At 47.6% G+C, this 22,541-nt stretch overlaps 1 protein-coding gene across 4 annotated transcripts in view; it reads right to left on the reverse strand.

Annotated features, from left to right (window-relative positions):
* The window catches only part of MDGA1 (MAM domain containing glycosylphosphatidylinositol anchor 1), a 198,946-nt gene that overhangs the window by 19,902 nt on the left and 156,503 nt on the right, over window positions 1-22,541 (reverse strand). For all 4 annotated transcript variants that reach the window (XM_068157453.1, XM_068157460.1, XM_068157434.1 and 1 more), the window contains 2 exons: window positions 20,238-20,390; window positions 18,922-19,056 (listed from right to left, as the gene is read on the reverse strand). In XM_068157453.1, coding sequence (XP_068013554.1) covers window positions 18,922-19,056; window positions 20,238-20,390 — 288 coding nt within the window. The remainder of the gene's footprint in view (window positions 1-18,921; window positions 19,057-20,237; window positions 20,391-22,541) is intronic.

The raw sequence follows: 22,541 nt of genomic DNA on the forward strand, positions 1-22,541 counted from the left end.
AAGAATGGGTGGGAGTGGGACAGAAAAGAATAATACAAAACCAGTCTTTCTCTGAGGAGGTGCAGAGGCAGCAGGGAGAAGGATCAGGTCTGGCCACATGGCTGAGGAGCAGGAGGGCAGCTGCAGTAGCTCTCATCCAGCAGAGGCAGGAGCCAAAAAGCAGATCCCACAGCTATGATGTCCTGCTTTTTATACCCTAGCTGGGCAGGGAGGGGGGAGTGGAACAGACTCAGCTTTCCCAGGGGGGAAAACGCCCTTCAGGGAGTGTAAAGTACCCGCAAGCCCTCCACCCTGCTTTGTTTTTTTGTTTTCAGAAAAAGGCATTAACCCACCACAGACCTCAAAGATCATTGAGTCCAACCTGTCACCACAGACCTCATGACTTAACCATGGCACCAAGTGCCATGTCCAATCCCATCTTGAACCCCTCCAGGGATGGTGACTCCACCACCTCCCTGGGCAGCACATTCCAATGGCTAACAACTCTCTCTGTGAAGAACTTTCTCCTCACCTCGAGCCTTCCTGTTCTGGTTGCTGCTTCTGGTTTCCAGGTTCTTGGGTGTTGGCTGTTTCTGCAGGCATGGCAGCAGAGCGGGTGGGAGTCAGCTAGCTGCTGGCTTTGGTTTTCTGCTTCATGCTGCTTTTTTGTTTTGTTGGGTGCCCCTCCCCCCCGTGTATTTCATTGCACTTCTTCTGCAAATAGCTAAGATAGGCATTGCACTTTTATGTTAATTAGATTATCAGCTAAGGTAATTATGCATTGTGCTTATGGTATCTCATGTTATATTACACTCTTATCTTTTTATCTCAACCATGAGTTGTGTGTGTTACTCTTCACTTTTGTGTTGGGGAACAGACAGGTTAGCCCTTGTGCTAAACCATTACAGCTACAGAGCCTTCCTGAGGCTGGGTAAGAGCCACACCACCTCCCTCTCCTAGTAATGCTGTCACTAGGAATATGCTTCTGAGAGCCATGGCACAGAGTCCAGGACTTCAGATTAAACAGCGATGAAGTCTCTGCTTCATCTGATCTAGGGCCACACTGCTGTAGATGTTAAAAATTGTGCACTTGTTCTACACTTCTACAATGTGTCAGTCTGCCACAGGCTGCCAGTCAAATTTAAGGGTGTGCAGCCTGTTATGGAGATTCTTGGAAATAAACCTTCAGATCTAAGCTCCAGACAGAGCCAGAAACCCTTACAGCCCTTGACTATAGAAAGCTCCAAGTCAACTTTCTAACTGTGCAGAGCTTTTTTATCTCCCCCTTTTTGTTTTAGTCTGACCCCAAAAGCCAGCTGTGTGATGGTACAAGTGGGGCAGGGTACTGTGTTTTCCAAGGGGAAGCTCACTGCCCTAAAATAAAATGTTGTTCCAGGATTCCATGCACAGTCATGAAAATCCATAGATTAAGTCTCAGGCTAAACAAAGAAGGTAGAGCCTATGTAGATACTGACATCTGTAGCTCCTGTTGAATTCACATGCAGTCTAGCAACACACATCTCATGCCTGTGAGAGATTAAATCTTGTCTCTCTTGATGTGACTCAACAAAGATAAAATCACCTTTGCTGCTGGCCCAGAAAGTAGCTGATGTGTATCTGGCAGAGCCACTGGAACAACTCTTGGGAAGGTGCATAGATAACGATTGCAGCTATCCTGGAAATGGACAGAGATACTCTCTGGAATATGCATACCTAAAAACTGTATAAAAGATCTGAGCAACTACTGACTCGGTAGAAGGAAAACACAGAAGAAGGAAAACACTGAAGGAAAAGACCTGGACAATGCCACTGAGAAGGAAAACATGAGAGAAGGAAAAGCCCGAGGCAATGCTGCTCTGAAGACAAATGGAGAGACTACCAGGAGAGAAAAAATGACAGAGACATCAGCAGTTAGCCTGGAAGAAGCAGACCAAGAGGAACCCTCTCCCCGTGTCCTAAGTTCTGCCTGCTGCAACTCATGGAGCTGAAGAGGGTGCCCAGAGGACAACATCTCTTTTACAGCCAAAGCTGCAGCACCCTTCCCCTACAGACCAAACATCTCCTCTACATCCAAAGCTGCAGCACCTTTCCTCCACAGACTCAAACTGTCTTGGGGTGTGAGGGGTGTGGTAATATAATGCCTTTCCTCTTCTCTCTCCCTATTCTCCCTCTCACTCCCTATTTTCTCTCTCCCCTTCTGATCCATCCACTTTATTCTGTTAATAAATAGCCTGGCTGTTGATATTTTGGCCTTGTTTGTGTCTCTAGTTTCATAACTCAGGAATATTCAAAAGAACTGAGTCTCTTTCCCTCTCTGGACCGAGACTATGCCTTATTAACTGTCTTCATTCCCTACCTAGCTTTCAGCATGTTAAACAAGTTCAGACCAAATCAGCCACCTGATGCTTGCAAGGTGCTCCTACACTATATATTCAAATTCTGCTTCTCAGGAGGTAACCAATGCATGGTCCATGCATGTGTGGGATGTCCACAGCTGTGAACTTGCTTGCCACATGATCCTTAGCAAACTGTTCTTACCTGCTGAGATGATATGATGATGATGATAATCAAGAAGGATAATAACACTAATTTAGAGGGGAACTCAGAAACACAGCAAACATTTAATAAGACTTGAGCAAGATGACACTAGGGAACAGATGTGCCCGAGCTCTTCTGCTCTTCCTTTGTTCTGAAGGAGAACCAAAATGAGACCTGCTCTCCAATCCCCATGCCTGTGTTGGTGGAGATGTGGAAGGCCCATGTGAGACATTCTTAGGTGTCAGCTGTTGCAGCCTTTCCTTTTGCCTGGTTTTATGCTACAGTCATGCCTAGTTTCATGTATCAAGAGTTCAAATCTAGCTGGCCAATTTTGTCACCTATTTCTGTCATTGTCAACCCTTCCCCATCTTCCCAAGAGAGGTGCCTGGCATTTCCACTGGGCACATGCTGGTGAAGCACACACAAACGCTGGCCATCCATCTGCTGCCAAATCTCTCCAGCTGACCTGAGAGACAAACACAAGGGAAATCCCAGGACACCAGCAATCCTGTTGTTACCTCTCCTCACACAAGGCAATCTTTGCACTTGTCTTGTAATCTGTATTATTCCTTCTTCCCAATCAAAAGGGAGAATAAAGGCCAGTGATGAGTGATGAGCAATCAGATACAGGGAGAGTAAGCCATACCTTCTGCTGGCTGCCTTTAATACCAGAGCTGGCATTTCTAAAGAGTGGCACTCACACAAAAAAGCACCAGCTGGGCTGCCAGATAGAGTAGCCCAAGGGATGCCTTTAAATGTTACCTTCTCACAACAAGAAAAGGTCTTCTCTCAGTTTCCACAGGATGGGGACTTCACTGTTGCATTGAATAGCAGTGTAGATAGAGAAGAACCAGCACAGGAAACACTGGGAGAGAGTCAGGGTCTCTCGGGGCAGGGCCATGGGCACAGCCTGTGTGGGATGGAAGGCAAGATAGAGTTTTCCTCGAGAGCTCTGCAGGGGCAGCTGATAGGGGTTAGTGTGGGGTGATGGGGTGTGGAAAGGCTGAGGCATAGCTCAGTTTATGCATCTCAGATGGGAGGCAGGCAGCTAGAGTGGCTAGGAAGCAAAGGGAAGATGACACTGCACGTCGAGAGACAGGGTGCTGTGCCAAGTGCAGCGGAGCTCCATGGGATGGGTGGGGAAGGCTGTTGGGATCCACAGACAGAAGCTGTGCTGGCTATAGGTTTGCATGCAGCCCGATCTTACTGTGACTTCCTGCTGTGCTTCTGCAGGACCTGTGCTCCAGCATGGGGCAATCTCAGGAGGCCAGCTATCTGTAAGAAATCCTGGCTGCAGCCCCAGTTTAGGTTTGGCAACCAACTGGGAAGCCAGGGCTGAAAGCCTATGTGGAAATTTCTTTGGCATTTCAAACTCTAGGCAAGACAACCTGAGATAAGAAGAAGAAACCAATTCATGGCAAGGGAGGTTCAGTGGATGGAAAGAGATACACAGTGTGAAGAGGACTGAGACCACGTGTAGCCTGGCAGAGTCAATTGCAGACCCTGTATAAGCGCTAAATTTGGGCCAGGGAGAAAAGACCTCTTACCTTTCTAAGAGGGGCCCTGGGCAAATTCTTTAAGCTTGGTTTAGCATTAACACTACTGATTACAAACTAAAAGCTCAAAGTCTCATGCAGGCAAATCCCAGGAGTGAATGACAGTCCCCAGAAAGAATCTATTACTGTTCATAATCCCCACAACAAACACAGGTCTCTCGCTGTCTCATTTAAATGGATGCTAATGAATAGCAGTCAGTGTCAGGCTGATGTTCTCAGTTACAGTGCTGTGGGGGAAAGTTATTGCTCTGAGAGCTAGAAAGCAGAGGGTGGAAAAATAATCAGAGCACAGATAGAGAAATAGTATCAGCTTGTACTGACTCACAGTTTCTAGGAATGCAAAGTTATCTTCCTGCTGTGACAGGGTGCATTTACTCTTTCACAGTATCTAATGACGCTTCGTACATTAACATACGTGGAGTAAGACAATTAAAGTTTCTTGGCTGCTTTCCATTCCTGATCACAGAAACCCTTTATCTCTACACATCTTTAAGTGATCTCAGCTTGGTGTGCAGGGGCCCTTGTGGCCAGTCACAGGGTCAGTACACAGCCCCTTTCCTATAGCCATCACTTCAGTACCTTTTAAGTGGGAGGGTTCATAAAGATTATCAATAGCAAGAAAACAGTCCTGTACAGAGTTTGGAAAGCACCACTATCTCACCTCTACTCATGAAGTATCCTTCTGGGCTTTAGGGAGATACTGAGCACATTCAGTGCTGCACTACAGGCTGGCTAATTGTTGTGGGACGCAGTCTTTCTGTGTCATTACAGTGGGGAGGCTATAGTGAAAGGGATTAGCGGAATCAAAGCCTCCAGTTCCCTGTTGCAGCTAGGACTTTCTGGGGATATAAACAGCAACATGGTAAGTTTTGATAGGTAATGTTTCCCCTACAGCAAACTTGTGAAATTTACTTATATCTGGCTACAGGGAATTGTATTTGGATTTTACTGTGGATTTAAAAGAATCAAAGAAACAGACATATTCCCCCCTGCCCCCCGCCCCTTTTTAAATGACCATCAAATGAGGATGGGCTTGAAGCAATATCCCCTGACATGGCAAAACCAGTCACAGATTGATCTATGATCCATCACTATCTGCCCTGTTTAGCATTCATATCAATTTTGAGATTGAGAGAATGGACTAGCAAAGCAACAACACTGCACTGCAAAGGCAAAGTGAGTGGACATGTGGCTGGACCCCTGCAGGGGCACATGCTGGGCAGGGAGACCTGGGGCATACAGGCAGTGAGCTAAATGCAACGGTATGGCCACGTCTGTGTTGTGATGAGGAATGAGTGTGCTAATGGGAGGAAGGCAGGCAAACTACAGCTCCAGCTCATTCTCTCCAGCATATCCCCACCTGTCTGTGTATACAGCGAGCAGATGGTGATATGGTAGGAGCAGACTTGCAGTGGAGCCATGCTTGAGTTCTTTTGCTCATTTGATCCACAGTCTAATTAGAGAAAGCATTGGCACATAGAGATGAATGATATAAGTCTTCCATCTTTGATGCTGTGTGTTTGAAACAAAATCCTGCCGCCCTTTTTCATGGAAAATTCCCTCAGAGGTTGTTTGTGAGCATGAACAGGCTTTCCATGCATGGACCACAGGATGTGGTTCAAGGAATTCAAAAAAGGAAGGGAAAAAAAACCCCAAACATTTCCATGCTGCACAACATTAAATGTATGCTATCTCAAAAGAACAAAGGCCCATCCACTATGCAGCCAGAGCAGAGCAGGGGGAGGGTTCCGACTCTGGCATTTGAAAGAGAATAATCGTGAGTCCTTGGGCTTTTTGCCAGCTTCACATCCAATTCATTACACCATCTTGCTTAATCACATCCCTTTCCCATACTGAAATATTGGGGGGGGGGGGTGACAAGACAGATGGAGTGTCTAACTCTCTGCCTCAAGCCCAGCTGTGTACCTGAATGCTGCCATGGGCAGCAGCTCTGCTCCCACGTACCAGTGCCCCATGCTGCTCTGCTGCACGGTGCTCGGTCACCACCAGCACAGGAGGCATCACCACAGCTCACAGCAGATCTGACCATGGCATCAGGCTAGGAGCAGGTTCTCTCTGCCTCTTACATGCCAAGCCTTGGTCCCACTTGCCTTCAGTCCAGGCACTCAGCCTAATGGTGACCATGTCCTCAGTTTGCCCACACCTTCTGTAAGCTTTCTGCCCTCTGTGGGCAGAGGCAAGCAGGCAGGATGGAGCCTACCACTCTCTCAGCTGGACATATGCTTGTTTACAGCCCAGCAAGGTGGAAAACAAATAGCAACATGAGCTGAGCAAGTCTCAAAACTTGCTCCAGCACATCCCCATCCCTCACCAAGCCCAGCAGGGAGAGCCTGCACTCAGCCTCGGGGCACAAGACAGACTCCTCAGAGCTTGCTCCCAGCCCCAGATTAGGGGACACAAAAGCTTTCTCAGAGAGGCAGTCACTGTCACCTGTCAATAACACTAGGAAGCACTCAGTAATCTCAGGGCCAGAGATGGGAAGGAATTTAGTGTGTGTCCCCTGCTGGCTTACTGGGCTAGATGGTGCTTGAGCTGTCTTGCTGGTCTCTTTGCCCGCTAGCAGCCCCAAATATGCTGCCAAGTTCCATTCCTGCATGGTGATACTCCATCATGAGATGGAGATCTCCTCTGGGATTCATCCTGCCTTGCTGCAGTCCCCTCCATGCTGGTATATGCAGCATGCTGTCAAAAGGCACTGCCTGGATGCAGAGAGGCTCCCATTTGCTCTGTGTTCTCTATGCCACGATAATTCATGCTGATGTTCCTGCTCCTTGCATGACACCCTCCATAACCAATATGTGTGGTAATTTATAACACCTTTCTGTCCATACACCTCTCTACACAGAGAGATCCTTTCTCATGGGATTTCAGTTCTCAGAGAAATACCACCAGCCCCAAAAGGGAGAAAACTGCATTACAAGAAAAAACATCTATTTGTCAGAAATGTCTCCTGGTGATTTTTTTATATACTCCAGACCTGCTTCAACAGCTCCTTTTTATCCAGAGATCTTTTAAAGGCTAAGAATGTGGACCCATAGAGATTTCCCTATCTAAGAAGGAGAGGATGTAGCTGTGGAAAGAAGTTCTCCTGGACATTTTGATCAGATCTCCACCTCTAGAGATGGAGAACAACCTGTAACATGCCTTATCTAGCGCTCCCTATACAAAACACACCACACAAAAACACACACAGGCTGTAGCCTACCTGAAGTCACAGAGTAGGGTGAAATATATCCTGGTCTAAATGCAGTTGTGCAGCTCCACTTCTACCAACCCAGCCCTAAGGAAGGAGTTATGACCTTTCCACAGCGGCTAGTTCTACCTATGTAGCGAAGGAGTTTGTCCTTGCCTTTTGGGAATCCTCCATGCAAGCCTCCGTAAATGCAGAGGAGGCAGAAACACTCTTCCCAGACAGCAGTGTGGCATTCCTTGTGAGCTTGAATAGATAAACTAGATGGTTAGATCAAATCCTTGCTTTTGTTGAACAGAAACCTTTATCAGTGAAATTCTTTTGGGAGGGCAGATATACTAAAGGTACACAGTGCCTGGCCAGGGAAAGCTGGCTGTAGTAGCAGAAGGAAATAGGATTTCAGCAGAGCCGGGGCGGGAGGAAAGGGTGACTCAGGTGTAAGTTCAGAATTGGTCACTCATCAGAGCCACATTGTCTGTGAGCCCAGCACTGCATCTGACTCATGCCCAGGGGGGACAGAGCCCCACGTACTCAGCACCAAAAGGGACACCTCTGCCTTTGTTTGTCAGTGCAGGTTCTGGCAAGCAGGATGGGCTGTGTTGGTGGGGATGCATCCGCAAAGCCCTGGCTAGCCTACTGCAAGGTGGGCAGCTTTTGTGGGCAGCAAAACAGCCTAGCCCTGCTGCCTTTATTCTGGCCCTCATACTCCCAAACACGGCACCATATTGCCCTTAATTTAATGAGCAACCGTGGGACTATTTCTGCACCATTCCCAGTGGGCATGTGGGGCAGGGGGACAGGCAGAAGGCATGCCAGTTAGCCTTTTCAGAGCATGTCACAGGTCAGAGGGGCTGGCCCCAGCTTCAGCTGCCAGCAAAACCACCTTCATAGGAACTTGGTATGTCAAGCCAAGGCTCCAAAGGAGGCCCACAAGGTGATTTGGTCGGGGCCAGACTTCCAGAGTAGGAAGATAGACAATGTTGGTCTTTGTCAGACATAACAATCTATCTGTTCTTACCTGGCAGCCTGCATCAAGCCACCACTCTCCTAAAATTGAGCATTGTAGAACCAGAGCATCCAAACTAATCTCAAACCCCAGAATGGACTGTCTAATCATAGATTATAGTCCCAAGGCCCTATAGAGAGTAGATGTCAGACCATAATTCCTCATCAGAAAGACCAAGTCTAAGGCAGGACTTGAGACCTACACTGGTGAAGCAGCTGTGAAAGAGAGCCTTCACAGGCAGAAGCACTGGCCCAGCCATGGACAGGATCATTACACTTGCTCTGTGCCCCAGGTAAGTGAGCTGCAGTAGCTCATCTTTCTCCCTCTCCAATGTTTTCTGGAATCAAGCAGCCTGAAGCCAGCCAGCCAGCCTCTTCCCTCTTATTGTTGCTGTACCTAGTGGCCCCCAAAAGTACTGGGTACTACCTTAGAGGGAAAAGGACAGCTGGGGGTGGGGCATAAAGAGAGTGCAAGAAATGCAGCAAGAAAGCAATCATGTGTAGACAACTTTTCTCACCAGTTCTGAAGACTCAAGAAATGAAGTGAACCATAGTTGCTGTGAGGTCTGTTTGCTCCTTGCTCACCGTCTGTTTTGTGACATGCCCTGATGTCTCCAGGCAAATGCTCTCTTCTCCCAGGTTTGATAATGGACCCTTTCATCTTTACCACCCAGACAGCTGAGTCCTTTGCACGACTCATGCTTGGCTCTCAGGCTGAGAGCATGCACTGTGCTCAGCTCTCTCTGACAAGTTGAAACAGAAGTCTGCTTCATAGACACTGCCAGGTTTAAAAAAGTACAAGAGCCAGGCAGTTTGCTTCCCTCTCTTCTGTGGGCAGAAGACCCCAGTCAGAGAGAAGAGAGCCTCTCAGGGTCCCCAAAATACAAGTGGTGCATGTGGAAGGGTTCCCAAAAAGCTCTGCAGAAGCAGATAAAATTGTGTTGAGGATGACTTTGTCTCTTCTCTCTCCATATTAACAACTTATTTTCCCATCATCACCCAGCCTCTGGTCTCTCAGTCCCAGGAGCCAAGCACAGGGCAGCTGCATGGCTGCAGGGCTTGGAGCAGATGGGCTGTTTTAGCGTGAGGCTGAAGCCAGCAAGACATCAGGAACGAGCAGCTGAGATCACATATTCTTCCTGTTGAACTGAAAACACCACTGAAAATCTGTTCTCTGGACTTCTCTTCTGCCTGACCCAAGGAGACATGAGAGGTGAATGTTTCAGGGCTGAGAAATGGTTTGCTGCAGGCAGGCTGCTACAGCAGGCTGTGTTCCCAACTTTGAGGCAGGACGCACTATAGCAAGAGGTTCTTTTCCCTTTTCACGCCTGGCTGTACTTTCACTAGAAAATGTTCAGGGGACTGGCTGAGACAGTGAGATTCCCAACCTTGATCCGCAAACTTGAATTGAAATTCAAGTGCTGAGGTGTGTGCCATTCCTGCAGAGCTCTTTGGGAGAGGCAGTTGCTCCTGGAAGTAATGGTGATGACTGACAATTGTTGAGCATTGTTTTTTATTTTCTGGGAAGCATTTCAACACATTACAAAATCATGTCTTGTTGAAGTTCAAGAACTTACTAGGATAGCTGCAGAAGTAGCGCAAGATAGCTGTGCACTCTGTCACCCCAGCCTTTAGACTAGACTAGACTAGACTAGAAAAGAATAGAAAAGAATAGAATAAAATTAACCAGGTTGGAAGAGACCTTCAAGATCACTGAGTCCAACCTATCACCCAACACTATCTAATCAATCAAACCATGGCACCAAGCATCCCATCCAGTCTCTTCCTAAACAACTCCAGTGATGGTGACTCCACCACCTCCCTGGGCAGCACATTCCAATGGCCAATCACTCTTTCTATGAAGAACTTCTTCCTAACATTCAGCCTAAACCTCCAATGGCACAGCTTGAGACTGTGTCCTCTTGTTCTGGTGCTGGTTGCCTGGGAGAAGAGACCAACCCCCACCTGGCCATAACCTCCCTTCAGGGAGTTGCAGACAACAATAAGGTCTCCCCTGAGCCTCCTCTTCTCCAGGCTAAGCAACCCCAGCTCCCTCAGCCTCTCCTCATAGGGCTTGTGCTCCAAACCCCTCCCCAGCTTTGTTGCCCTTCTTTGGACACCTTCCAGCAACTCAACATCTTTCCTAAACTGAGGGGCCCAGAAGTGGACACAGGACTCAAGGTGTGGCCTAACCAGTGCTGAGTCCAGGGGCACAATAACTTCCCTGCTCCTGCTGGCCACACTATTCCTAATACAGGTCAGGATGCCATTGGCCTTCTTGGCCACCTGGGCACACTGCTGGCTTGTGTTCAGCCTACTATCAACTAGTACTCCCAGGTCCCTTTCTGCCTGGCTGCTCTCCAGCCACTCTGACCCCAGCCTGTAGCACTGCATGGGGTTGTTGTGGCCAATGTGTAGAACCCAGCACTTAGATGTGTTAAATCTCAAATTTATCATGCCAGAGGACCTAGGCATGCACCTGGAACAAACAACTTCAGTCTCTATTTATATAATTATGCCATCGGCAAAATAGTTAACAGTTTATGGAGATAAAAGAAGAGTGACCTAAAGAAGTAGCTATATACAATCTGAAAGCTCCTGTTTCCTCTCAAGTGTCTGTTAAGTTTTGTATCTAGCAATTCAGGTTCTGAGTAATTGACCTAACACCTGATGACTCAGAAGATAATTAGAGTGCAGTATATCCTTACAGCTACTCAACCTCGTGCAAGGCTGCTGCTACTATGAGCCACATGTGAATGGAGAGAAGTGTTGCTGAGAGTCTGGAGGAAGGGAGGGAGGATCGTAGCAGCTTCCCACTAGATGAGTATCAGTGGCTCAAATCAAGTGAGCAGGAGCAAAAATGATCTGTAGGGATTCAGGACGTCTGCAAATGAATTGGTGTCACTAATGTGCCCCTGACAACCTTCCAAAACATTCTGCACCAGGAATGTGATCAGATTATGACTGGTATGAGAGAAGAAAAGACCTTCTGAAGAAGGCAACATTTCAGTGTTGTTTGCACCAGAAACTCAATTCAGTCATGCACTTTTAGTGAGGGACAATGAAAAGCAGGGATCAGTGCACCCAGATTCAAAGTACCAAGCAGAATGCCTGCATCAGCACAGAGACACATTATTTGTGGAATAAAAAGAGCATACAACCAATCCACATCTGACTGCCTTTCCCTCCCCTCCACATCTTCTTTATCTTTACATGCCAACCTCTTTGACTTAGGAATTATTCAGTCCCACATCTGCAAGACATGTCAAGCATGCTGTTGATGCTCTTTGTAAGTAAACATTCAATGGAGATTTGGATCCAGTGTATTTACTGGGCTCCAGCAAGAGTAATTGAAGAGAGTTCTCTGGCCTGGGTTATGCAGGAAGTTTGATTAGATGATGTATTGGTCCCATCTGGTCTTAATAATCTTTAAATCTATGGCTCGAATCCAATGTTTGCTGAAGTCTCCAGGAAAACAATGACTTCAACAATCCTTGGTTCAGAGCCACTGTACTGAACTTACAGAGCTTGCATGGCACTTTACAAATATGTGGTTATCTTGCCAGGTATTTATAATCCTTGCTTATGATGATGGTATTTGACTAACTTCTCACAAAAACAAGTAGATGCCAGTAGAAGAGAGCACAGCCTACCCCAGGTCCATACCAGGACCCCTTGGAAGCCCAGAGGAAGCACAACACATTAGTCAAATGCATATCTGTGGTGGGCTGCACCCATCCTGAAAACAGGGGAGGAGGGCTTGTGAGAGTTTTTTATTTCCCTCCCTGGAGGGTGTTTTCCCCCTGGGAAACTGAATTGGTCTGTTCCACTCTCCCCCGCCACGCTGCCTTGTCCAGCAGGGGTATAAAAGAGAGGACATTGCAGCCACTGCTCTCTCTTCTGCTTCATGGAGACAAAAGAGAGTTGCTGCTGGCTTGCTGCTCCCCTGCCACTTGGTCCTCCCTGCTGTTTCCACAAGGGACTGGTCCTGTATCTCTTTTTTTTCTTTTCCTTTTTTCCATCCATCCTTGTTCTTTACCCTTGTGAACTCTTCCTCTCATTGTTATATATATACTCTTTAAAGAAAAATTCTTGGCCTCTCTACTTCCAAGCCAAACCCAAATTATTTCTTGGTGGACTTGCTCCCCTCCCCTTTTTTTTTCCCTCTCTCTATTGGGGAAGAGGATGAGGGGAAACAGGGGAGGAATTCTCAGCCTTGTCCCCATCTGAGCTTTTAAGCCCCAGTTAAGGCTCAAACCACCACAATATCTTTGATGGAAGTATGAGTAAAGCCAAGAGCCCATCTGAAAAAGTGGAAAAAGCATTAAAAAAATCTGAATAAAAAGTTTCATTAAAAACTGTTCACTTAAGTCTTAACTGCAAGGTGTTTTCAAGAGCCTAGAAGAAAGCGAATCACACTTATTAGGAAAATCAGCCTCCTCTCAATCAGTCCCATGATGCAACCTCCACTGTGCAGAGTTATTGCACTGGAGATAATGGCATGGATTTCATGAATGACACATTTGTATAGAAGGTAACCTTTATATATCCAACAGAATGGAATAGAATTAACCAGGTTGGAAAAGACCTTTGAGATCATCGAGTCCAACCTATCATCCAACACTATCTAGTCAACTAAACTGTGGCACCAAGCACTCCATCCAGTCTCTTCTTAATGCAGCTACCTTCAGGGTGCCACCAGTACAGCTGTGTACAGTAGCAGGGTGCTGTGCTTGTAAACAAAGTTTGGGTAGGAATGAGAGAGCTATGATGTTGACACTTATGAAAAGGACGTCCTCATGGTCCAAATTGCTTTTAAATTGACATAGCTGGTAGCTATCAATCTGGGTGACCTGACAGCTCTGACTACTGTCACTTGTCAGAAACAAGATGTCAACATATTGTGTCTGTGCTAACACTGGTTTCTGTGTGTGATCATCCACTGTGACCTCTCAGATACACCTTTTCACTGGGTGTGCCATCTGAATTGAAGAAGCAAAGAAGCAATTAAGTTTGGCAGGCCTCTCAGATACGTGTTTCCTACTCAGCAGGAGGGCAACACTGGTGATACCACCAGTGTAGCAGATTTCTTCCCTACAACCCAATTACCTCTGTGAAACAACTTAAGTTTTCTTGAACTTTGTTGCTATGGAGAGTGATCTAATCTGGTCTCACTGTTTCTAGAGACTCAGATCTGAACTCCCCTTTAATCAATCCCAAGCACTGTTCCCCATCGTATCTTAGAATTATAATGTTTCAGTTGGAAGAGACCTACGATCACCATCTAGTTCAACCAACAGACCTCTTCAACCACCCTCTCAGTAAAGAAATGTCTTTCTATTATCTAGTCTGATCCTCCCCTGAACCAGCTTTGAACCATTCTCTAATGTCCTAGCATACTGGATACCACAGAGAAGTGATCAGTGCTTCCATCTCCACTTCCTCTCCTCAGGAAGATGTAGAGAGCAATTAGTTTACAATTTCTTCAGAAGCTTTTCATCCTGATTCTACATAGGGCAGACTTAGCTGGGATGATCAGATATGTCTGTTTCAGCACTAAGATGGAACAGCAACACCTTCAGCTCTCCATGAATTTCACAGATGCTATATACACACCAGAAAACAAGCCTGTTCCCTGATTTCTGGAGAGGAAGAGGTGAAGATAAGACTGGGACACTGCTAGTGCAAAAATGAAGCTCAAAGTACAAAAAGCTGCAATCCAAACCCGAAGTCTACAGAGATTTCATTCACCCAGGTCCAGTTCTTGAAGCTCAGGATTTGCCAGTTCCACTACAGGATGCCACTTAACAGCTCCATCTTGAGAGATACTTCAGGGTGAGATGGAGTCTTTGCCTTCTCGCCTCTCTGAGATTGTATCTTGTCATAAGCCTGTGTGCAGTGACTACTTCTATTAAAAATACAGAAAAGTAGTTTGAAAAGGGTCTACCCATTGAGACCACAAATCAGAAGGGGACTGAAAAAATGCTGCTTGGGTATATCCTACATTGTTGCTTGCATGTAGGGGCCTCTGTGAGCAAACAAACTCTTTGACACAAGTGTTTTGCCCATGAGCACAGTCACTGGCTTACAAGACATGGAGCTACAGAGTTAGTGATAACTGTGTTGTACCAAGGGGACCACAGTGGCAACACAAAAAGTTTAATCCTCTGTGGCTGAAATTTCCTCATCCCTCGGAGCAACCATCCTCCTGGGGTCTGACAAAGGCATCTCTTGCTGCAGTATCTCTAAGAGCATTCAGCAATGGGCAGGAGGCAGTGCAGATCATAATCTGTCACTGAACCAGAGGACATGAGAGACAGGTGTCAGGGGACTGTGGTGGGAGCAGACTGTCAGGCACACTGTCCCCTCAAAGTGTTCCCCTCTCAGGCAGGCCCTGGGAAAGGAGAAAAAGGATTTTGATGGCTGAAACAAGGACTTGAGAAGCTGCTCCCAGCTGCGATGCTGACTCACCAAGCCAACCCGACAAAGAGGGGTTTTGAACTTGGCAACTGGTTGCTGCCTGCTGTGGCTAACTTCCTCTGCTGAAGCAAGCAAGCAGTTCCTCCTTTGATGTATCTGTGCCTGCCGCGAGCGAGACACCCTCGTTCTTAAATGTGTGGTGCAAACAGGATTCCTCTCCTTCCCTGCTCCTTGATTTTTGTGTTTGGCCTGGCAGAATCATAAGGCAACGTGAATGCTTGCTCCAGAGGGGGCGAGAGGAAAGAAAACCAATGGCCAAATAACTCCAGAAGAACAGGAGCTGCCTCCAGGGATCTCCCCTTCATCCTGCTCTCTCATCAGCTGAGAGATATTCAACGTTGCCCTGCTCTGCCAGCCGCTGAATATTTTATACCGTGGCTACGAAGGGTCCATTTGTATTCTGTTTCTCTCTTTCGTCATATCTATTATAAACGAGTAGTGTCTGGGCACTCTCCCAGGGAAGATTTGCCTGGATGGCTATGGATATTTTATAGTCAAATTCTGAGAGTAAACCAGCTTTCGAGTTCTGTAGAGGGGAGACAAAGGTAATAAAAGGGTTATTAAAAAAAATAAATAAATGTCGGGGTTTTAGATGGCTTCTTTTCATAGTGGCAGAGCTTCACTGTGCTCCACAATGGAGCTGGAGCTGCCAGAAGAGGCTTGGGCTGGGAGATGCCCTCTTGCTGGCACTCGCTGCCAATAGAGGCAATCTGATATGCTCCTGCAAAGTGCTACGGCTGGCACATCAGGCCTGGCATCTGCCTTGGTGAGACTGGGCTGGCACGAGGTGAGCCAGGGGTTGGGGCCATGTCTACAGGGGTTGTAGCTGCCCTATCTTTACATTCTTATTGTTGCATGTGATACACGCAAGGAGGCCAGGATCTGCCTCTCCATTTGACAGAAGTCACAGTGTGGAGCTTTGTATTTGAGAGGGCACTCTCCTCCAGCCCAAGGCTAGAGAAGAATAGCTAAAGAAACTTGTTTTGACTTCAGGCACTTCCTCAGGGAATTCTGCCACCAAGGACATGAAGCTTGGCACCATGCAAACAAGCTAAAGCTTTCTGGCAGGGTTTCACAACCTCTGCACAAGCAAAACCAGTCAGAGGATAACCAACGTGCATTAGACATGCAGATCAAACCATTAGACCTGATGGTGAAACAGAGCGTGTTCCAAACATGGGTCCATTTGTGCAAGTGAAGGGATGAGGAGAGCTATGCTGGAGTGCTGCCAGCATGGTAGTCAGGAGAAAGACCAAATAGCATTAGAGTTAGTAAGTAGCATAACAGGAATGATGAAACCCAGACCATTTGGGGATTACTAGGCATTCTGGCTTTTCCTGGAGAGGTCTCGATTTCATCCCAGTGCCCCCAATATGTAGAAGAGAATCCAAAATGATTACAGAATATCATGACTGGCCCTGAAAGAAACTCCAGAGCAGAGAGTAGATACAAGGTAGTGAATTTCAATTTGTAGGCAGATAGATTGTGTGTTCGCTAGACCAAGCCACATATTCCACAGGCTAAGAGAAGAACTTCTCATTTCTTCCTCTTTCATTTTCTGACTCTATCTAGTCAGCCTAATTTAAAAATAATTTATTCGCTCTCAGCTCAGCAGCACCCACTCTGGAAATCATCATATGGCATTAGAGAGCCTAGCCACCTCATACAAATTTATCAGCCCCTTTGTGCAACAAGGGGAGAATGGGGAGCAGGCCAGGCCAGCAATATTGACTACAAAGAGAAAAATCAACAGATACAAATGATACCTGAAGTAGAGGAATAGAAAATGGCTCCGAGCAGCTTTCTTAGGGCTTGGGACTCACACTCTCTTTTGCTTTGGTCAGTTTGTGGGTGGCACAAATGAACAAACAGTTAAATGCTAAGAGCCAAAACTCTGTAATGAACTGATTCCCTGGCATGTCCAGCCCACTCCATCTCCAGACAGACAACCACCTGAGAGCTGTGAAACAGAGATCACTTCCATACACGAGCAAAAGCTGATGGACTTCTATTTTTCTTGTGAAATGAACTTGGAATTATGACACACAGCTTTATTCCTAAAGGAGACAAAGCATCAAGAGAAGTGTGGCCAGCAGGTCACGGGAAGTGATTCCCCCCCTCTACTCAGCTCTGGTGAGACCCCACCTGGAGTACTGCATCCAGTTCTGGAGCCCCTATTACAAGAGGGATGTGGACGTGCTGGAACGTGTCCAGAGAAGGCCCATGAGGATGATCAGAGGGCTGGAGCACCTCTCCTGTGAGGGCAGACTGGAGGAGTTGGGGCTGTTCAGGCTGGAGAAAAGAAGGCTCCGAGGTGACCTAATTGTCTCCTTCCAGTATCTGAAGGGGGCCTACAGGAAGGCTGGGGAAGGACTTCTCAGGATCTCAGGTAGTGATAGGACTAGGGGGAATGGAATGAAGCTGGAGGTGGGGAGATTCAGGCTGGATGTGAGGAGGAGGTTCTTCACCGTGAGAGTGGTGAAGCCCTGGAATGGGTTGTCCAGGGAGGTGGTTGAGGCTCTGTCCCTGGAGGTGTTTAAGCCCAGGGTGGATGAGGCTCTGGCCAGCCTGATCTAGTGTGGGGTGTCCCTGCCCATGGCAGGGGGGTTGGAACTCGATGATCCTTGTAGCCCCTTCCAATCCTGACTGATACTATGATACTATGATACCTCCCTCCACATCTTTCCTTGCCAGTCTCCCACTGGTCTGGGTCACACTTCATTGCAATCACAAAGAATGAGATCCCTTTCAAAGCCTCTGGGAGAAGACATGCAGGAATTAGGCAGCAAAGCTCTACGCATTCAAAGGTGCATGCATATGGTGCTAAGGGACATGGCTTAGCACTAGACTTAGTAGAGTTAGTTAATGGTCAGACTCAATGATCTTAAAGGTCTTTCCAACTGAAATGATTCTATGACCACAAAGGACAACTGCAGGAAACAAAGGAGTTTGCCCGCCAGCATTAATAGCTAGACTCTGATAGATAAGCAAGACCAGAAGGTTCAGGGAAACTTGAACTGACAGCGCTGCCTGCCTGAGCAACCCCTGTTATGGGGTGGTCCATGCTCCCCAGCATGGCACAGCTTGGCTGCAGGAGGAATACAGGTTCATACAAACACCTTCAACTAGCCAGAGCCTGAGTGCGGACAGCAAATATGAGCCCTCAGAGCAAAGACAGAGATGGAGACCTGCTCCATGAACAATAGCCCAGCCCTTACCACCCAGCACCCAAGAGGTCAGGGTTTCAGCTTCACCCCACTGAGGAGATCCCAGATTCTTGCAACTTATCCTCTCTGCTGTGCCACACAGGCACAGAGACGTGGTGGTCAGACTCAGGAACATGTTCCTTCCCAGTGCCATCAACAGTGCTGAGCAGAGAGCTGTTAATTAACCCTGTTTATTGAAGGGCGGACACATTCCTGCTCGGGCCCTGATTTTTCAGTCAGGCTCGAGTCCAGCAGGTGATTAATAACCCAGCGTGCTGTGGGAAGAGTGCATCTATTATTCAAATTAATGAAATTATAATCAAGAGGTGACGAATTAGCAATTGCTCCTTGACTGGATATGGAAACTCATTAGTGTGCCAGGCACTTCTATGGTGCTCACTGCACTCAGAGGCTTGCAGTTAGCGGGAGGGAGTCAGGCAGAGCAGACAGCCCCATGGCATAGCTGTGGGAAAACACATCCTGCACACCCCAAAATAGCTGTTCACACCACAGAGCCCTCCTGTCCTATGAAGTCACTCTCCCTCTGTTTCCAGGGTAAAGACTGTTCACCTGGTGCCCTTCTGCCTGGAGCAAAGTGGCTCTGGTAGTGAGCAAGGAAAATGTGTGAATGTAGGTACAATGTTCTTTTTGGTGGCAGGTAGGGAGCCTTATGCTAAAGGAGGAGTGAAGCCAGAGGGGAAGGGGTGACAGTTGTCTGCATGATACTGCCCCAAGGATGGGCCACAACAGCCTCACAACCCTGACATCCTGGGGTGTGGTTAAGGGACAAGTATCTGAAAGCAGCAGCCCACTCTGGTGCTTTGAGCACTGGAGTAGGACTCCCACCCTCCTGAATCATTGGTTGCAGGTGGCAGAGCAACGGACTGGAAGTCCTCTCTGACAGCCTGCAGTAGGCTGTGATTACCCTTCCCAAGAGGGTACTCACCAATGTGCTTCCCATACATGTGGTAGTAGAAGGATACACAGTAGTACTTGGCAGTGATGTTGTAGAGGGGGCTGATGAGCCGGGCTTTGTCTCCTGTCACGCGGGGCCGGGATGCCTCGATGAACATGTAGTAACCTACAGAACGAGAGGGAAAGGTGGGGAAAGGCAATGTGCACTGGCCCTGCCTTCCTGCAAGCAATGGGGGGCCAGAGGCTGGGGGACATGGCCTTGCTCTTCCCATCTGCTCTGCACCTACTGTGATCCTAGGCGAAGACATCTGCAGGGTGTCTGCACTGCCTCCCCCATCTCTGCAGTATTTAGGAGAGATGCTGTGAGAACACACAGCAGGGGAATCCCTTGAACATGCACTCACACATCTGCCTGGGTGCAAAACGGGTCTTTCTCCTGCAGCATGAGGAGCTCCAGAACTAACTGTGCTGTGCAAGGAGAAAACCAGAAAGAGGAGGGAGAAGTGATTCCAGCCTAATTTTCTTCCCTCAAGCAGCGGGAAGAGAGGATTCTGTGTATCTGGCCTAAACAATACTGTTGTCTAAAGAAGAACAATACCAAAGCAGTTGTTAGCTCAGGGAGTAACAGATTAGCTATTTAATTTATTGGCATTATTTTCAGTGCTCAATCAGGCTGGTGTACTGAACACTAATGGGAAAAGCCATTTCCTTAGCTGGACATTGGATGTTTCCCATTTTTTCCCCCTGAATTTAAAGATCTGCACTTGTACAGAAAATTACTTTTCTCATTAGAGAAAGAGGGAAGTAATATCCAGCTAAAATGGGAGCATGTACTCTATACACAGTTAGTATGAGTAATACACACTATTGGTCTCCTCCAGCTAGGGGTGAGCACTCGCTTCCACCTCACAGGCAGCTCCCACTTGGTTTTTCATACTCCTGCTTGGTACTTAAGAGACCTGTTGGCCTCCTTGAGACCTCCATTGAGGAAACAGCTGGCTAAAAGCAGCAGGGCTGTGTCTAGGTGTTAGAGACATTCTCCTACATGTTTATCCATTTTTTACTTAAAAACTAGCATTAAGTGGGACACAGGCATTAAGCAGCAGGCAATTAGCTGGTAACATAATGCTCACACTATTCCCTTAAAGTCGTGGGTGTTTTAATTGTGTGTTTAATACCAATCAGTAACATGCAAATTAACTGCCTGCTCCTTGCACCCTGTGCAGAGGAGAAGCATGTTGTGTGGAAAGCAGATCAGCACCCTACCAGCCCCCAGGACTCCTAACGAGCAAAGGCATGCATCTTACATTCACAGCCTAGTCAACAGGAAGCCAGACGCGTGCCTACCCTCCGGTGTACCGCTGATGTCCGTGGGGGGCCCCGTGTTAACAGTCCGCTTGGGGTTCTGGGTCAGGGCGTTCTGACGGGTCCAGTCAAAGTTGTCCATCTTGTCCTGCACGAAGCCACAGATCTTCTCATCCTCAAAGCGGCACGTGTTATCTATGGGGAAGGGAAGGGGCTGGTCAGCTACTGCCTCTCAAACCTTCTCCCCAAGGCTGCCTGGGAGCCTGCAGCAAGTCTCACCGCACTACTACATCACCACTCAGGCTCTGTGTCAAGCTGGGGACAGTTGCACAGGCCTTGACCTCAGGAGAAGGCTGAAAAGAAATATTTCTGTGATTAGTATTATTATGGAAGGGTCAGTGTAGGCTGATGGATGTGATGGCCTGAAAAAATGAAAGAAGGCTGTTAGGGCTAAAGAGAAAGAGAGATTCTGCTGGGAGGTCTGAGGGGGCAAACATAGAGGAGGGTAAAAAAAAAGCATTGAAGGCAAACAGGCCAGAAGGGCTTTTAAACCAGAACAACTTGATGGTAAAATAATTTCCCCAAGAGAGAGTAAAAAGCACCACCAGATGACCCCCTTTGGGCTATACATATTAAAGTAAACTATGGCACACACACAAAAAAAAAATCAGCTGAGAAGAAGAGGCCAGCTCAGTGCTACAAATTTGTCATTTAGCTAGAGTACATCCAATTTATACCAGCTAAAAGGCAGATTTGATATTGCAGCTTATGCTGGTTCCCCTCACAAAATAAGTCATGTAGGTAAAAGATTTTTATGTAGGACCATCCACATATGCAGTAGGGTTTCATTTTATTACTACCACAAGACAGTCACATCCTGCAGCAATATTGTAAGACAGGTGAAAAATCTTGTGCAGAGACATAACTCAATATGGACTTGCAGAGATTGGAATTAAGTGGACTTGACCAGGCTGACAATGCTAACCTCTGTAGTAAAAAAGTAGTTCCTGAGCCATTGAAACTAAGGCTAAGAACCAGCTTTGCGCTGCTGACACAGTAGCAGAGGGATGGAGGAAACCAGCAGAAAAGAAAGAGAAAACAGGTCCAATCTGAAAATTGCTTTGTGTTCTCTAGTGTCTCTGGGCAAAAAACAGCTGGAGAACAGGCTGACAGTGGGAGCTCAGACCTTGTGAGTGGTACAGACACAGTAAGCACAGATCTCTTCACCTTTTGCTTTTATATAGGAGGAAAATATGCTATGAAATGGTGACCTGCCTGGTGGATGTGGGGAAGGCAGTGGATGTGGTCTACCTGGACTCAGCAAGGCCTTTGACACCGTTCCCCACAGCAAACTCCTGGACAAGCTGTCAGCCCATGGCTGGGACAGCAGCACTCTATGCTGGGTTAGGAACTGGCTGGAGCCAGTCATTAGTGCTGTCCCCCAGGGATCAGTGCTGGGCCCCATCCTGTTCAATATCTTTACTGATGATCTGGACGAGGGGACTGAGTCAGTCATCAGTAAATTTACAAATGACACCGAGCTGGGGGCAGGTGTTGATCTGTTAGAGGACGGAAGAGCCCTCCAGAGGGACCTGGACAGGCTGGACAGATTGGCACAGTCCAACATGATGGCATTCAACAAGTCCAAGTGCCGGGTGCGGCACTTTGGTCACAACAACCCCATGCAGTGCTACAGGCTGGGGTCAGAGTGGCTGGAGAGCAGCCAGGCAGAAAGGGACCTGGGGGTACTGGTTGACAGCCAGCTGAACAGGGGCCAGCAGTGTGCCCAGGTGGCCAAGAAGGCCAGTGGCATCCTGGCCTGCATCAGAAGTAGTGTGGCCAGCAGGAGCAGGGAAGTCATTGTGCCCTTGTACTCAGCACTGGTTAGGCCACACCTTGAGTACTGTGTCCAGTTCTGGGCCCCTCAATTTAAAAAGGACATTGAGACTCTTGAACATGTCCAGAGAAGGGCAACGAGGCTGGGGAGAGGCCTTGAGCACAAGCCCTATGAGGAGAGGCTGAGGGAGCTGGGATTGTTTAGCCTGGAGAAGAGGAGGCTCAGGGGTGATCTTATTGCCCTCTACAACTACCTGAAAGGTGGTTGTAGCCAGGTGGGGGTTGGTCTCTTCTCCCAGGCAACCAGAATCAGAACAAAGGGACACAGTCTCAAGCTGCACCGGGGGAGGTTTAGACTCGAGGTGAGGAGAAAGTTCTTTACCGAGTGAGTCATTCGCCATTGGAATGTGCTGCCCAGGGAGGTGGTGGAGTCACCATCCCTGGAGATGTTCAAGAGGGGATTGGAGGTGGCACTTGGTGCCATGGTCTAGTCATGAGGTCTGTGGAGAC

This window comes from Melanerpes formicivorus, unplaced genomic scaffold, assembly GCF_026170545.1.
Source record: "Melanerpes formicivorus ecotype bairdi unplaced genomic scaffold, bMelFor1.0.p_v2 SCAF_2, whole genome shotgun sequence".
NCBI classification, from domain to species: domain Eukaryota; kingdom Metazoa; phylum Chordata; class Aves; order Piciformes; family Picidae; genus Melanerpes; species Melanerpes formicivorus.